At 52.0% G+C, this 17,868-nt stretch overlaps 1 protein-coding gene across 8 annotated transcripts in view; it reads left to right on the top strand.

Annotated features, from left to right (window-relative positions):
• LOC139569232 (trinucleotide repeat-containing gene 6A protein-like) overlaps positions 1 to 17,868 on the top strand; it is a 99,179-nt gene that overhangs the window by 33,601 nt on the left and 47,710 nt on the right. For 7 of the 8 annotated variants that reach the window (XM_071390964.1, XM_071390963.1, XM_071390965.1 and 4 more), the window contains 6 exons: positions 1,634 to 1,722; positions 2,236 to 4,822; positions 8,512 to 8,736; positions 10,572 to 10,831; positions 15,330 to 15,407; positions 16,411 to 16,596. In XM_071390964.1, the coding sequence (XP_071247065.1) occupies positions 1,634 to 1,722; positions 2,236 to 4,822; positions 8,512 to 8,736; positions 10,572 to 10,831; positions 15,330 to 15,407; positions 16,411 to 16,596 (3,425 nt within the window). Of the gene's footprint in view, positions 1 to 1,633; positions 1,723 to 2,221; positions 4,823 to 8,511; positions 8,737 to 10,571; positions 10,832 to 15,329; positions 15,408 to 16,410; positions 16,597 to 17,868 lie in introns of all 8 variants that reach the window. The other variant, XM_071390969.1, reaches the window with a different exon arrangement.

The raw sequence follows: 17,868 nt of genomic DNA, 5'->3' as shown, positions 1-17,868 counted from the left end.
TAGGTTAGGTTTAAGGGTTAGGATTGGGGGTAGGGGGTTGGGTTAGGGTTGGGGGTTGGGTTAGGTTTAGGGGTTAGGGTTGGGGGTAGGGGATTGGGTTAGGGGTTGGCGAGAATGAGCGTGGCTTTACAGAAAACCAAGGTGGTTAATTACCAGAAGAGAAGAACAGATACTGGAGACATGAAAGGGTCCCTTTAGTTCTGAGGAAGAGGTTCTCGTCGTAAAATAACAAATAGCCCCCCCCCACATCTCCCCCCCTCTCTCCTCGTCTCTCCCCCCCTCTCCACCCCCCCCCCCCCCTCTCCAATGTCCCTCCCCTCCCTCCCTCGTCTCTCCCCTCCCTTTCCCGTCTCTCCCCCCCTCTCCCCCCCCCCTCTCCAATGTCCCTTCTCTCTCTCCCCCCCCTCTCCAATGCCCCTCCTCTCTCTCTCCCCTCCTCCCCCTCCCTCCTGGTTGACTGTAGCATCACGCTGCTGAAACAAAATGGTGGCTGCTGACTAGACTGACACACCCTGTGAATGTCTGCATCATGATCACAGACAACACTGGGCTGGGTTAGAGACACTGGGCTGGGTTAGAGACACGGGGACCGGGCTGGGTTGGAGACACGGGGACCGGGCTGGGTTAGAGACACGGGGACCGGGCTGGGTTAGAGACACTGGGCTGGGACCGGGCTGGGTTAGAGACACGGGGACTGGGCTGGGTTAGAGACACGGGGACTGGGCTGGGTTAGAGACACTGGGCTGGGTTAGAGACACGGGGCTGGGTTAGAGACACGGGGACTGGGCTGGGTTAGAGACACGGGGGGGCTGGGTTAGAGACACGGGGACCGGGCTGGGTTAGAGACACGGGGACCGGGCTGGGTTAGAGACACGGGGACCGGGCTGGGTTAGAGACACGGGGACCGGGCTGGGTTAGAGACACGGGGACCGGGCTGGGTTGGAGACACGGGGACCGGGCTGGGTTGGAGACACGGGGACCGGGCTGGGTTGGAGACACGGGGACCGGGCTGGGTTAGAGACACGGGGACCGGGCTGGGTTGGAGACACGGGGACCGGGCTGGGTTGGAGACACGGGGACCGGGCTGGGTTGGAGACACGGGGACCGGGCTGGGTTAGAGACACGGGGACCGGGCTGGGTTAGAGACACGGGGACCGGGCTGGGTTAGAGACACGGGGACCGGGCTGGGTTAGAGGGACACGGGGACCGGGCTGGGTTAGAGGGACACGGGGACCGGGCTGGGTTGGAGACACGGGGACCGGGCTGGGTTGGAGACACGGGGACCGGGCTGGGTTGGAGACACGGGGACCGGGCTGGGTTGGAGACACGGGGACCGGGCTGGGTTGGAGACACGGGGACCGGGCTGGGTTGGAGACACGGGGACCGGGCTGGGTTAGAGACACGGGGACCGGGCTGGGTTAGAGGGACACGGGGAGAGTACTCGTGTTATTGAGATCAGAGAGACACTGGAGTACTTCTACAAGGCACCTTCTTCTCACTCAGTTAACAGGTGGACGTCTGGGTTCCATCCCTCCACTTCCACCAGTGTGTGTGTGTGTGTGTGTGTGTGTGTGTGTGTGTTCTCTTGTGAGCTAACCAAACTTCTACCACCTCTCCCCCTTTCTGTCCCCAGGTTTGGACCACCCTGGCCTGGATTCTCAGTATGAGAATTCCCCCTGGAGCTCTGGTTCTCCCTGCGACAGCAACAGTAACTGGGGCAAGGTGAGTACTCTCTGAGCTTCTCCAAATGGAAATACTACCATGTTTGTTTTTTTTTAAATCTTGGAACGTTGTAATGTGAGGCGGGGTTATGAGAAACCCGTTCGGATGTCTCGCCATACTGGAACGGAGAATCAGTTTTTCTGGTTGATTTTGAAATCCTTTACTGTAATGTAAAAAAAAAACTATTGTTTGATTTTACTTAAGGAACATTAACAATTTTAGTTAGCATGCCCAAATGTGAAAACGCTAGTTCAAACTTCCCTGACCCGAGAGTGTCGCAGCTGACTGGTTTAGACAGAATAAGGAACTAGCTAGTTAGTGCCTCTACCCGTTTTCTTTTTGAGTTTTCAGACGCAATATCAACGCAATATTCATGTATTTCAGTATCTATGACTGCCATGTGGATGTTTATACATGTGTAAAGCGAATTTGGGTCTTTAATTTAAGGATAGATTAAATAAAAAAAAAAAATAATAACCGTTTAATTTATTACTAAAAGTTTCTCTTTTCAAGGTGCTGGTAGACTCGGTCTGCAGTGACACGCCCTCCTCCTCCTCTAACTCCGCAGCCGGCAGCAGCTCCGGCAGCGACCCCGAGCTCACCTCAGAATGCATGGACACAGACTCCGCCTCTAGCTCCGGTGGCTCGGAGAAGAACTTGGTCACCGTGATGACGTCGTCGTCGCCGCCGCCCCCAGGCGCTAACGGAAACCGTAACGGGAACCGCTTCTCCCCCCTGACGGTGACTAACGGCAGCGCTCCTCCCGGTAGCAGCAGCAATAACGTCATAATGTGTAACGGGGCGGTGAAAGGTCCGTGGGGGGGCGTGGCCAACGGCTCCAACGACGACTCCTCCGCCCCCGTCGACGGTAACCGCGGCAACAAGCCCAGCCCCTGGGCGTCGGCCAACGGAGCTGGTGTGACACCCATGACTTTGAACCCAAAAGTTAACCACGGTGCCTGGCCCGGCCCCCAGGGACCCTCTGGCTGTAAGATTGGCCAGCAGGGAGGCTCTCTGGGCTGGGGGGGGACCCAACCGGACAGCCTCTCTACGTCTCTGTCTGAACAACGACACCACTTCCTGAATGATACTACTATCAAGACTCACCACCTGAACACTGAAGCAACCAACGGATCAATTCACACTACTACTGACGCCATCGACACCTCTAGTTTACCAAACTCTACGGGCGGCTCGGCGCAGAGGAACGAGTCCGGCTCGGCGCTGCGTTCCTGCGGAGCGGGATCAGAGCTTGGAGATCAGCTCTCCAACGGGACCCTGTCTGGCGCCCAGCACCCCCACAGCGAGGGCCTGGCACGGGGCTTCTGTAAGCCTTGGGGGGCCTCGGGCGACACTGTGAACGGCCAGGGACAGGGCCAGCCCTCCTCCTCCGCTGCTGCTGCTGTTTACAACAGTAAAAATAACAGCAAGGACTCTGTAGGGAGGTGGGACTCTGGTCCCTCTGCTTCCTCCTCTCCTCGTAACCTGTCCTTGGGGACCGGAGGAGCGGCGAGCAATGGGACCGGAGTGGGTCCTGCCGGGATCCCACGACCATGGGGAAACGCCTCCTCTTCCTCGTCCTCTTCTTCGTCTGGCTCCTCGTCCAACAGGCAACCCCTCAACGGGGAGTGGAGCTCGTTGCCCGGCAACAAATCTCAGGATTCCGGCGACGGACGGAAGTCGGGAGGAGGAGCCAATGGCTGGAAGAGTCTTGAAGATGACGCCCTCAGGATGGGAGGAGGAGGAGGAGGAGGAGGAGGAGTGCAGGGACATGCGAGCGGGAGCGGGGAGAGCTCTGGAGGCCGTAGCTTAGACAGGGACAGAAACGACCCCCGTCCAAGAGTCCCCCTCCCTGTCCTCTCCTGTTCAGACGTGGACCCACGTGTCCTCTGTAACACCGGCTGGGGCCAGACCCCAGTACGCCAGAACACGGCCTGGGACGTCACCTCTCCCGCTCCTAGACCCGATGACAGGAAGTCCAGTCACGGAGGCCCTGGCTATGGCTCGAAAAGCCACACAGCCCGTTCTCAGACCTCCAGCTCTGGAGGATGGCGGGGAGACGGGCCGGGCAATACAGGCCCAGAGTCAGGAGGGTCTGGCTGGGTAGAGCACAAGACCTTGTCTGGTTGTGGAGACAGAGACAACAAAGGTCCTGGAGGAGAACGAGGATGGGAACACAGCAACTCTTCCTCTACCTGGGGGAACAGCCAGAAGGAAGACAACTCCAACACCTGGACCAACCCTCCTAAACCACAAAAGCAGGGCTGGGGCGCCCCTAGTGGTGGTGGGGGCGGAGACCGCTCCAGAGGAGGAGGGAGCAGCAGCTACTGGGGCCAGCCCCAGAGGACTAGTGGGTCTGGAGGATGGGACAACGACAGCGACCGTTCAGGGTCTGGAGGATGGGGTGAGCCCGGTCACCCGGGCAACAACAACACACACCCCGACGACAGCAGCAGCACCTGGGGTGTCAGCGGAGCGTCCAACACCCCCGAACACCCCAGCAACCCTCACTCTGGCTGGGGAGAGCCCCCCCCTGTGTCCGTCCCCGGACCCAAACCCCAGAACCACCAGACTCAGGGGGGATGGGGCGAGACGTCCACGAAGCCCAGCCACCCCTCTCAGAGCTGGGGAGAACCGGCGCCACCCTCCGAGTGGGGTAAAAGTCCAGACTCTAACTCCAACCCTGGCCCGGACCCTAGAGCACATCCACCAGGCGGTCCCCATCCACCAGGCGGTCCCCATCCACCAGGCGGTCCCCATCCACCAGGCGGTCCACATCCACCAGGCGGTCCCCAGCCCTCAGGTTCCAAACCCAGCGGCTGGACTGGGGCGGCGGTCCCTGCTGGACCCTCCCACAAGGAGGAGGAGTCGTCTACCGGGTGGGAGGAGCCTAGTCCAGAGTCGGTGAGGAGGAGGATGGAGATCGATGACGGGACCTCGGCGTGGGGAGACCCCAACAAATACAACTGTAGCGGGGTTAATATGTGGAACAAGACCAGCCAATCAGAGCAGGATGCCATGACCAAACCCCCCCAGCCCCAGCAGCAACCCCCACCACCCCTGAACAACATGGCCGACAAGGACAAGACCTGCAGCCCTGGTGAGTGGAGGGAGCTGTACACACACACACACACACACACACACAGTATGGACACACACACACAGTATGGACACACACACACAGTATGGACACACACACACAGTATGGACACACACACACAGTATGGACACACACACACACAGTATGGACACACACACACACACTCTGTATGGACACACACACACACACACACACACACACATACACTGTATGGACACACACACACACACACACACTGTATGGACACACACACACACACACACACTGCATGGACACACATCCATCACACACACAGTGTCCTCCGCCTCCCCTTAGTGTGTGTGTGTTTAGGGTTGCGTCATCCTTCTGGAATGTTCTACATTATAGATGTTTCTCTCTGAGCTGTGAGTGCAGGCAGAAACACAGACCTTTGTTTGGCCTGAAATACAGAGAGTTCTGGGGGGGGGGGGGTGGGGCTGAGACAGAGGGAGACAGAAAGGGGGAGGGAGGGAGAGAAAGGGCTGTATAAAATCACTCCCAGGTCCAGGGCTCTATGTAAATCACTCACAGACCCAGGGCTCTATATAAAATCACTCACAGACCCAGGGCTCTATATAAATCACTCACAGACCCAGGGCTCTATATAAATCACTCACTGACCCAGGGCTCTATATAAATCACTCACTGACCCAGGGCTCTATATAAATCACTCACTGACCCAGGGCTCTATATAAATCACTCACAGACCCAGGGTTCTATATATATCACTCACAGACCCAGGGCTCTATATAAATCACTCACAGACCCAGGGCTCTATATAAAATCACTCACAGACCCAGGGCTCTATATAAAATCACTCACAGACCCAGGGCTCTATATAAATCACTCACAGACCCAGGGCTCTATATAAATCACTCACAGACCCAGGGCTCTATATAAAATCACTCACAGACACAGGGCTCTATGTAAATCACTCCCAGGTCCAGGGCTCTATATAAAATCACTCACAGACCCAGGGCTCTATATAAATCACTCACAGACCCAGGGCTCTATATAAAATCACTCACAGACACAGGGCTCTATGTAAATCACTCCCAGGTCCAGGGCTCTATATAAAATCACTCACAGACCCAGGGCTCTATATAAATCACTCACAGACCCAGGGCTCTATATAAATCACTCACAGACCCAGGGCTCTATATAAATCACTCACAGACCCAGGGCTCTATATAAATCACTCACAGACCCAGGGCTCTATATAAAATCACTCACAGACACAGGGCTCTATGTAAATCACTCCCAGGTCCAGGGCTCTATATAAAATCACTCACAGACCCAGGGCTCTATATAAATCACTCACAGACCCAGGGCTCTATATAAAATCACTCACAGACACAGGGCTCTATGTAAATCACTCCCAGGTCCAGGGCTCTATATAAAATCACTCACAGACCCAGGGCTCTATATAAAATCACTCACAGACCCAGGGCTCTATATAAATCACTCACAGACCCAGGGCTCTATATAAATCACTCACTGACCCAGGGCTCTATATAAATCACTCACAGACCCAGGGTTCTATATATATCACTCACAGACCCAGGGTTCTATATATATCACTCACAGACCCAGGGCTCTATATAAATCACTCACAGACCCAGGGCTCTATATAAAATCACTCACAGACCCAGGGCTCTATATAAATCACTCACAGACCCAGGGCTCTATATAAATCACTCACAGACCCAGGGCTCTATATAAAATCACTCGAAGATACAGGGCTCTATATAAAATCACTTGAAGATACAGGGCTCTATATAAATCACTCACAGACCCAGGGCTCTATATAAAATCACTCACAGACCCAGGGCTCTATATAAAATCACTCACTGACCCAGGGCTCTATATAAATCACTCACTGACCCAGGGCTCTATATAAATCACTCACTGACCCAGGGCTCTATATAAATCACTCACTGACCCAGGGCTCTATATAAATCACTCACTGACCCAGGGCTCTATATAAATCACTCACAGACCCAGGGCTCTATATAAATCACTCACAGACCCAGGGCTCTATATAAAATCACTCACTGACCCAGGGCTCTATATAAAATCACTCACTGACCCAGGGCTCTATATAAAATCACTCACTGACCCAGGGCTCTATATAAAATCACTCACTGACCCAGGGCTCTATATAAAATCACTCACTGACCCAGGGCTCTATATAAAATCACTCACTGACCCAGGGCTCTATATAAAATCACTCACTGACCCAGGGCTCTATATAAAATCACTCACTGACCCAGGGCTCTATATAAATCACTCACAGACCCAGGGCTCTATATAAAATCACTCGAAGATACAGGGCTCTATATAAATCACTCACAGATACAGGGCTCTATATAAAATCACTCACAGACCCAGGGCTCTATATAAATCACTCACAGACCCAGGGCTCTATATAAATCACTCACAGACCCAGGGCTCTATATAAATCACTCAGACCCAGGGCTCTATATAAATCACTCACTGACCCAGGGCTCTATATAAATCACTCACTGACCCAGGGCTCTATATAAATCACTCACAGACCCAGGGCTCTATATAAATCACTCACAGACCCAGGGCTCTATATAAATCACTCACAGGCCCAGGGCTCTATATAAATCACTCACTGACCCAGGGCTCTATATAAATCACTCACTGACCCAGGGCTCTATATAAATCACTCACAGACCCAGGGCTCTATATAAATCACTCACTGACCCAGGGCTCTATATAAATCACTCACAGACCCAGGGCTCTATATAAATCACTCACTGACCTAGTGCTCTATATAAATCACTCACTGACCCAGGGCTCTATATAAATCACTCACTGACCCAGGGCTCTATATAAATCACTCACTGACCCAGGGCTCTATATAAATCACTCACAGACCCAGGGCTCTATATAAAATCACTCACTGACCCAGGGCTCTATATAAAATCACTCACTGACCCAGGGCTCTATATAAAATCACTCACTGACCCAGGGCTCTATAAAATCTAAACAGCAGCCTCTTGCTAGCTGCTAAACAACAGCCTCTTGCTAGGTGCTAAACAACAGCCTCTTGCTAGGTGCTAAACAACAGCCTCTTGCTAGCTGCTAAACAACAGCCTCTTGCTAGCTGCTAAACAACAGCCTCTTGCTAGCTGCTAAACAACAACCTCTTGCTAGCTGCTAAACAACAGCCTATTGCTAGCTGCTAAACAACAGCCTCTTGCTAGGTGCTAAACAGCAGCCTCTTGCTAGGCGCTAAACAGCAGCCTCTTGCTAGGCGCTAAACAGCAGCCTCTTGCTAGCTGCTAAACAGCAGCCTCTTGCTAGCTGCTAAACAACAGCCTCTTGCTAGCTGCTAAACAACAGCCTCTTGCTAGCTGCTAAACAACAGCCTCTTGCTAGGTGATTACTGGAATTAAAGGGGGAAAACGGAAACCTGGATAAACAAAATGGTGAAACTCTCTCCTCCTCCCCCTCTCTCTCCTCCTCCCCCTCTCTCTCCTCCTCCCCCTCTCTCTCCTCCTCCTCCCTCTCCTCCTCCTCCTCCCTCTCTCTCCTCCTCCTCCTCCTCCCTCTGCTCCTCCTCCCCCTCCTCCTCCCCCTCTCTCTGCTCCTCCTCCCCCTCTCTCTGCTCCTCCTCTCCCCCTCTCTCCCGCCTCCAGGCTGGGGTGAACAGTACGCAGGTCCCCAGAAGATGGAGTCAGGAACGTGGTGTGAGCCGTCAGCCCCCCCTGTCTCTGTGGACAACGGGACATCGGCCTGGGGGAAACCCATGGACACCAGCTCCACCTGGGAGGACCTGGGACACCGAGGGGACAGAGACAGAGGGGACACCTCTGGGACAGGAGGCTGGGAAGGACCTGGACCACAGAACCACCACAAACCTGGTGAGACACACACACACACACACACACACACACACATCTCCTCGTCTCTATCCAGGCCCCCTCGTCCCCTCGTGTCTCTATCCAGGTCCCCTCGTGTCTCTATCCAGGTCCCCTCGTGTCTCTATCCAGGCCCCCTCGTGTCCTCGTGTCTCTATCCAGGCCCCCTCGTGTCCTCGTGTCTCTATCCAGGCCCCCTCGTGTCCTTGTGTCTCTATCCAGGCCCCCTCGTGTCCTCGTGTCTCTATCCAGGCCCCCTCGTGTCCTCGTGTCTCTATCCAGGCCCCCTCGTCCCCTCGTGTCTCTATCCAGGCCCCCTCGTCCCCTCGTGTCTCTATCCAGGCCCCCGCGTCCTCTCGTGTCTCTATCCAGGCCCCCTCGTGTCCTCGTGTCTCTATCCAGGCCCCCTCGTGTCTCTATCCAGGCCCCCTCGTGTCTCTATCCAGGCCCCCTCGTGTCCTCGTGTCTCTATCCAGGCCCCCTCGTGTCCTCGTGTCTCTATCCAGGCCCCCTCGTCCTCTCGTGTCTCTATCCAGGCCCCCTCGTCCCCTCGTGTCTCTATCCAGGCCCCCTCGTCCTCTCGTGTCTCTATCCAGGCCCCCTCGTCCCCTCGTGTCTCTATCCAGGCCCCCTCGTCCTCTCGTGTCTCTATCCAGGCCCCCTCGTGTCCTCGTGTCTCTATCCAGGCCCCCTCGTGTCCTCGTGTCTCTATCCAGGCCCCCTCGTGTCCTCGTGTCTCTATCCAGGCCCCCTCGTCCTCTCGTGTCTCTATCCAGGCCCCCTCGTCCCCTCGTGTCTCTATCCAGGCCCCCTCGTCCCCTCGTGTCTCTATCCAGGCCCCCTCGTCCCCTCGTGTCTCTATCCAGGCCCCCTCGTCCCCTCGTGTCTCTATCCAGGCCCCCTCGTGTCCTCGTGTCTCTATCCAGGCCCCCTCGTCCCCTCGTGTCTCTATCCAGGCCCCCTCGTCCCCTCGTGTCTCTATCCAGGCCCCCTCGTGTCCTCGTGTCTCTATCCAGGCCCCCTCGTGTCCTCGTGTCTCTATCCAGGTCCCCTCGTGTCTCTATCCAGGCCCCCTCGTGTCCTCGTGTCTCTATCCAGGCCCCCTCGTGTCCTCGTGTCTCTATCCAGGCCCCCTCGTCCCCTCGTGTCTCTATCCAGGTCCCCTCGTGTCTCTACCCAGGTCTCATCCCTTCGTCCTCTCTCCCCCTTCTCCCTCCTTGTCCCGTCCCCTCGTCTCCCTGTTCTCTACCCAGGTCTCATCCCTTCGCCCTCTCTCCCCCTTCTCTCTCCAGGTCCCGTCCCCTCGTCTCCCTGTTCTCTACCCAGGTCTCATCCCTTCGCCCTCTCTCCCACTTCTCTCTCCAGGTCCCGTCCCCTCGTCTCCCTCCAGGTCCCCTCGTCTCCCTGTTCTCTCTCCAGGTTTCATCCCTTCGTCCTCTCTCCCCCTTCTCCCTCCATGTCCCGTCCCCTCGTCTCCCTGTTCTCTACCCAGGTCTCATCCCTTCGTCCTCTCTCCCCCTTCTCCCTCCATCCCGTCCCGTCTCCCTGTTCTCTACCCAGGTCTCATCCCTTCGTCCTCTCTCCCCCTTCTCCCTCCATGTCCCGTCCCCTCGTCTCCCTCCAGGTCCCCTCGTCTCCCTGTTCTCTCTCCAGGTTTCATCCCTTCGTCCTCTCTCCCCCTTCTCCCTCCATGTCCCGTCCCCTCGTCTCCCTGTTCTCTACCCAGGTCTCATCCCTTCGTCCTCTCTCCCCCTTCTCCCTCCTTGTCCCGTCCCCTCGTCTCCTTGTTCTCTACCCAGGTCTCATCCCTTCGTCCTCTCTCCCCCGTCTCCCTCCAGGTCCCAAGCCCATGCAGCAGCAGCAGGAGAGTGGTACCTGGTGTGGGGAGGAGGTGTCGTGCCAGTCCAGTTGGGAACCGGAGGAGGAGGTGGAGATCGGGATGTGGAGTAACACCCCAAGTCACCGGGACCGGGAGAGAGACGGTCACAGAGACGGCCACCGAGACCGGGAGAGAGACGGTCACAGAGACGGTCAGGACAACCGGAACAACGGACCACAGCAACACAGCTGGAATTACATGAAGAAAATCCCTCCTAAGGTATTACTGCGTCCGGTCTCTCTGTGTAGGTTATTAACCAGGTCTCTCTCTGTGTGTAGGTTATTAACCAGGTCTCTCTCTCTGTGTTTAGGTTATTAACCAGGTCTCTCTCTGTGTAGGTTATTAACCAGGTCTCTCTGTGTGTAGGTTATTAACCAGGTCTCTCTCTCTGTGTAGGTTATTAACCAGGTCTCTCTCTCTGTGTAGGTTATTAACCAGGTCTCTCTGTGTGTAGGTTATTAACCAGGTCTCTCTGTGTGTAGGTTATTAACCAGGTCTCTCTCTGTGTAGGTTATTAACCAGGTCTCTCTCTGTGTGTAGGTTATTAACCAGGTCTCTCTCTGTGTAGGTTATTAACCAGGTCTCTCTCTGTGTAGGTTATTAACCAGGTCTCTCTCTGTGTAGGTTATTAACCAGGTCTCTCTCTCTGTGTAGGTTATTAACCAGGTCTCTCTCTGTGTGTAGGTTATTAACCAGGTCTCTCTGTGTGTGTAGGTTATTAACCAGGTCTCTCTGTGTAGGTTATTAACCAGGTCTCTCTCTCTGTGTAGGTTATTAACCAGGTTTCTCTCTCTGTGTAGGTTATTAACCAGGTCTCTCTCTGTGTAGGTTATTAACCAGGTCTCTCTCTCTGTGTAGGTTATTAACCAGGTCTCTCTCTCTGTGTAGGTTATTAACCAGGTCTCTCTCTCTGTGTAGGTTATTAACCAGGTCTCTCTCTGTGTGTAGGTTATTAACCAGGTCTCTCTCTGTGTAGGTTATTAACCAGGTCTCTCTGTGTAGGTTATTAACCAGGTCTCTCTGTGTGTAGGTTATTAACCAGGTCTCTCTGTGTAGGTTATTAACCAGGTCTCTCTCTGTGTGTAGGTTATTAACCAGGTCTCTCTCTCTGTGTAGGTTATTAACCAGGTCTCTCTCTCTGTGTAGGTTATTAACCAGGTCTCTCTCTGTGTGTAGGTTATTAACCAGGTCTCTCTCTGTGTGTAGGTTATTAACCAGGTCTCTCTCTCTCTGTGTAGGTTATTAACCAGGTCTCTCTGTGTGTAGGTTATTAACCAGGTCTCTCTCTGTGTAGGTTATTAACCAGGTCTCTCTCTGTGTGTAGGTTATTAACCAGGTCTCTCTCTGTGTGTAGGTTATTAACCAGGTCTCTCTGTGTAGGTTATTAACCAGGTCTCTCTCTGTGTAGGTTATTAACCAGGTCTCTCTCTGTGTAGGTTATTAACCAGGTCTCTCTGTGTAGGTTATTAACCAGGTCTCTCTCTCTGTGTAGGTTATTAACCAGGTCTCTCTCTCTGTGTAGGTTATTAACCAGGTCTCTCTGTGTAGGTTATTAACCAGGTCTCTCTGTGTAGGTTATTAACCAGGTCTCTCTCTGTGTGTAGGTTATTAACCAGGTCTCTCTCTGTGTAGGTTATTAACCAGGTCTCTCTCTGTGTAGGTTATTAACCAGGTCTCTCTCTGTGTGTAGGTTATTAACCAGGTCTCTCTCTCTGTGTAGGTTATTAACCAGGTCTCTCTCTGTGTAGGTTATTAACCAGGTCTCTCTCTGTGTAGGTTATTAACCAGGTCTCTCTCTGTGTGTAGGTTATTAACCAGGTCTCTCTCTCTGTGTAGGTTATTAACCAGGTCTCTCTCTGTGTAGGTTATTAACCAGGTCTCTCTCTGTGTAGGTTATTAACCAGGTCTCTCTCTGTGTAGGTTATTAACCAGGTCTCTCTCTCTGTGTAGGTTATTAACCAGGTCTCTCTCTGTGTAGGTTATTAACCAGGTCTCTCTCTGTGTAGGTTATTAACCAGGTCTCTCTCTGTGTAGGTTATTAACCAGGTCTCTCTCTGTGTAGGTTATTAACCAGGTCTCTCTCTCTGTGTAGGTTATTAACCAGGTCTCTCTCTCTGTGTAGGTTATTAACCAGGTCTCTCTCTGTGTAGGTTATTAACCAGGTCTCTCTCTGTGTAGGTTATTAACCAGGTCTCTCTCTGTGTAGGTTATTAACCAGGTCTCTCTCTCTGTGTAGGTTATTAACCAGGTCTCTCTCTCTGTGTAGGTTATTAACCAGGTCTCTCTGTGTAGGTTATTAACCAGGTCTCTCTCTGTAGGTTATTAACCAGGTCTCTCTCTGTGTAGGTTATTAACCAGGTCTCTCTCTCTGTAGGTTATTAACCAGGTCTCTCTCTGTGTAGGTTATTAACCAGGTCTCTCTCTGTGTAGGTTATTAACCAGGTCTCTCTGTGTAGGTTATTAACCAGGTCTCTCTCTGTGTAGGTTATTAACCAGGTCTCTCTCTGTGTGTAGGTTATTAACCAGGTCTCTCTGTGTAGGTTATTAACCAGGTCTCTCTGTGTAGGTTATTAACCAGGTCTCTCTCTCTCTGTAGGTTATTAACCAGGTGTCTCTCTGTGTAGGTTATTAACCAGGTCTCTCTGTGTAGGTTATTAACCAGGTCTCTCTCTCTCTGTAGGTTATTAACCAGGTGTCTCTCTGTGTAGGTTATTAACCAGGTCTCTCTCTGTGTAGGTTATTAACCAGGTCTCTCTCTGTGTAGGTTATTAACCAGGTCTCTCTCTGTGTAGGTTATTAACCAGGTCTCTCTCTGTGTAGGTTATTAACCAGGTCTCTCTCTGTGTAGGTTATTAACCAGGTGTCTCTCTGTGTGTAGGTTATTAACCAGGTCTCTCTCTGTGTAGGTTATTAACCAGGTCTCTCTCTGTGTAGGTTATTAACCAGGTCTCTCTCTGTAGGTTATTAACCAGGTCTCTCTGTGTGTAGGTTATTAACCAGGTCTCTGTGTGTGTAGGTTATTAACCAGGTCTCTCTCTGTGTAGGTTATTAACCAGGTCTCTCTCTGTGTGTAGGTTATTAACCAGGTCTCTCTGTGTGTAGGTTATTAACCAGGTCTCTCTCTGTGTAGGTTATTAACCAGGTCTCTCTCTCTGTGTAGGTTATTAACCAGGTCTCTCTCTCTGTGTAGGTTATTAACCAGGTCTCTCTCTGTGTGTAGGTTATTAACCAGGTCTCTCTCTGTGTAGGTTATTAACCAGGTCTCTCTCTCTCTGTAGGTTATTAACCAGGTCTCTCTCTGTGTAGGTTATTAACCAGGTCTCTCTCTGTGTAGGTTATTAACCAGGTCTCTCTCTGTGTAGGTTATTAACCAGGTCTCTCTCTGTGTAGGTTATTAACCAGGTCTCTCTCTGTGTAGGTTATTAACCAGGTCTCTCTCTGTGTAGGTTATTAACCAGGTCTCTCTGTGTAGGTTATTAACCAGGTGTCTCTGTGTGTAGGTTATTAACCAGGTCTCTCTCTCTGTGTGTAGGTTATTAACCAGGTCTCTCTCTGTGTGTAGGTTATTAACCAGGTCTCTCTCTGTGTAGGTTATTAACCAGGTCTCTCTCTGTGTAGGTTATTAACCGGGTCTCTCTCTGTGTAGGTTATTAACCGGGTCTCTCTCTGTGTAGGTTATTAACCGGGTCTCTCTCTGTGTAGGTTATTAACCGGGTCTCTCTCTGTGTGTAGGTTATTAACCAGATCTCTCTCTGTGTAGGTTATTAACCAGATCTCTCTCTGTGTAGGTTATTAACCAGGTCTCTCTCTCTGTGTGTAGGTTATTAACCAGGTCTCTCTCTGTGTGTAGGTTATTAACCAGGTCTCTCTCTGTGTAGGTTATTAACCAGGTCTCTCTCTGTGTAGGTTATTAACCGGGTCTCTCTCTGTGTAGGTTATTAACCGGGTCTCTCTCTGTGTAGGTTATTAACCGGGTCTCTCTCTGTGTAGGTTATTAACCGGGTCTCTCTCTGTGTGTAGGTTATTAACCAGATCTCTCTCTGTGTAGGTTATTAACCAGATCTCTCTCTGTGTAGGTTATTAACCAGGTCTCTCTCTGTGTAGGTTATTAACCAGGTCTCTCTCTCTGTGTAGGTTATTAACCAGGTCTCTCTCTCTGTGTAGGTTATTAACCAGGTCTCTCTCTCTGTGTAGGTTATTAACCAGGTCTCTCTCTCTGTGTAGGTTATTAACCAGGTCTCTCTCTGTGTAGGTTATTAACCAGGTCTCTCTCTGTGTGTAGGTTATTAACCAGGTCTCTCTCTGTGTGTAGGTTATTAACCAGGTCTCTCTCTGTGTAGGTTATTAACCAGGTCTCTCTCTGTGTAGGTTATTAACCAGGTCTCTCTCTCTGTGTGTAGGTTATTAACCAGGTCTCTCTCTGTGTGTAGGCTATTAACCAGTTCTCTCTCTGTGTAGGTTATTAACCAGGTCTCTCTGTGTAGGTTATTAACCAGGTCTCTCTCTGTGTAGGTTATTAACCAGGTCTCTCTCTCTGTGTGTAGGTTATTAACCAGGTCTCTCTGTGTGTAGGTTATTAACCAGGTCTCTCTCTGTGTAGGTTATTAACCAGGTCTCTCTCTGTGTAGGTTATTCAGCAGGTCTCTCTCTGTGTAGGTTATTCAGCAGGTCTCTCTCTGTGTGTAGGTTATTAACCAGGTCTCTCTGTGTGTTTCAGATGAACAAACCAGTGAACAAACAGGAGGATGTATGGATGAACCAGTTCGTCAAACAGTTCAACAACATGAACTACCCTGTGAGTACGCAGCCTTGAACCTTGAACCCTTGAACCCTCAAATCAAATGCTGTTTGTCACAAGCACCGAGGTTAGGAACTGTCCTTCTGTTGTCCAGAAGTGCTTGGTCGTCACATGAGATAATAGTATGATCTTTCTGCACCAAAAAATAAAGATTAAAAACACAAGAAAAGTCATTAAATAGCGAAGAGGGGTTGGAACTTGTCAGATGTCGCCCCTTTAGCGAAGAGGGGTTGGAACTCGTCAGATGTCGACCCTTTAGAGAAGAGGGGTTGGAACTCGTCAGATGTCGACCCTTTAGAGAAGAGGGGTTGGAACTCGTCAGATGTCGACCCTTTAGGGAAGAGGGGTTGGAACTCGTCAGATGTCGACCCTTTAGGGAAGAGGGGTTGGAACTCGTCAGATGTCGACCCTTTAGGGAAGAGGGGTTGGAACTCGTCAGATGTCGACCCTTTAGGGAAGAGGGGTTGGAACTCGTCAGATGTCGACCCTTTAGGGAAGAGGGGTTGGAACTCGTCAGATGTCGACCCTTTAGAGAAGAGGGGTTGGAACTCGTCAGATGTCGACCCTTTAGAGAAGAGGGGTTGGAACTCGTCAGATGTCGACCCTTTAGAGAAGAGGGGTTGGAACTCGTCAGATGTCGACCCTTTAGGGAAGAGGGGTTGGAACTCGTCAGATGTCGACCCTTTAGGGAAGAGGGGTTGGAGCGTGTCAGATGTCGCCCTTCAGGGTATTCTGTTCCCTGAACCCGACCCTTCAGGTGTGATTGTAACAGGTCTTGGGTAGACTTATGTGTAACAGATTTGCCTGCTAGGACCCGAACGCTGCGCGGCAGTAGAGCGAGAGAAATAATTATACCATTTCTGCTGCTGCACTTGCAAACCTCTGCCTCCAGGGGCAGCAGCACTACAACTAGACCAGCCCCCAGCACATCAGTGGACTATCTCTCTCTCTCTCTCTATCTTGTGTCTGACCTATCTTTCCCTCTCTGTCCATCCCCTAGAGAGACTCTCCTGAAGACTCGTCAAAAAGCAATAAGATGGAGATGGGAGGAGGAGGAGGGATGATGTCTGAGAAACGTATGGATGTGAACATGGGAGAGTACAGTGGAGCGATGGGGAAAAACTCTGCTTCCAGGCACCAGATCCACAAAGAGCCTTCCATGGAGAGAAGCCCTTACTACGACAAGGTACTGTCTGTGTGTTGCTCCTTCCTCTGTCTGTGTAGTGTACCGTCTCCCAGCGCTGCACTGCCCCCTGGTGGTAGCTCAGTGTCATTACAGAATGTAGTCCCCTGGTGGTAGCTCAGTGTCATTATAAGTGGTTGTTCCACTGGATATCATAAGGTGAATGCACCAATTTGTAAGTCGCTCTGGATAAGAGCGTCTGCTAAATGACTTAAATGTAAATGTAAATTACAGAATGTAGTCCCCTGGTGGTAGCTCAGTATCATTACAGGATGTAGTCCCCCTGGTGGTAGCTCAGTGTCATTACAGAATGTAGTCCCCCTGGTGGTAGCTCAGTGTCATTACAGAATGTAGTCCCCCTGGTGGTAGCTCAGTGTCATTACAGAATGTAGTCCCCTGGTGGTAGCTCAGTGTCATTACAGAATGTAGTCCCCCTGGTGGTAGCTCAGTGTCATTACAGAATGTAGTCCCCCTGGTGGTAGCTCAGTGTCATTACAGAATGTAGTCCCCCTGGTGGTAGCTCAGGGTCATTATAGAATGTAGTCCCCTGGTGGTAGCTCAGTGTCATTACAGAATGTAGTCCCCCTGGTGGTAGCTCAGTGTCATTACAGAATGTAGTCCCCTGGTGGTAGCTCAGTGTCATTACAGAATGTAGTCCCCCTGGTGGTAGCTCTGTGTCATTACAGAATGTAGTCCCCTGGTGGTAGCTCTGTGTCTTTGGCTTTCTTTCTCCTGTCGCTTCTCTGGCTTCCTCCCTCCCTTTCTCCCTCCATTCTGGGGCCTTCTCTCTCTTTCTCCCTCTCTCTTTCTCCCTCCGTCCTCTGGGGCCTTCTCTCCTCCCTCTCTTTCTCCCTCCATCCTCTGGGGCCTTCTCTCTCTCCTCCCTCCCTCTTTCTCCCTCCATTCTCTGGGGCCTTCTCTCTCTCCTCCCTCTCTTTCTCCCTCCATCCTCTGGGGCCTTCTCTCTCTCCTCCCTCTCTCTCTTTCTCCCTCCATCCTGGGGCCTTCTCTCTCTTTCTCCCTCTCTCTTTCTCCCTCCGTCCTCTGGGGCCTTCTCTCCTCCCTCTCTCTCTTTCTCCCTCCATTCTCTGGGGCCTTCTCTCTCCTCCCTCTCTTTCTCCCTCCATTCTCTGGGGCCTTCTCTCTCTCCTCCCTCTCTCTTTCTCCCTCCATTCTCTGGGGCCTTCTCTCTCTCCTCCCTCTCTCTCTTTCTCCCTCCATCCTCTGGGGCCTTCTCTCTCTCCTCCCTCTCTTTCTCCCTCCATTCTCTGGGGC

Source organism: Salvelinus alpinus, chromosome 1 (assembly GCF_045679555.1).
Source record: "Salvelinus alpinus chromosome 1, SLU_Salpinus.1, whole genome shotgun sequence".
Lineage (NCBI taxonomy): Eukaryota > Metazoa > Chordata > Actinopteri > Salmoniformes > Salmonidae > Salvelinus > Salvelinus alpinus.
This window is presented reverse-complemented; position numbering and strand designations above follow the sequence as displayed.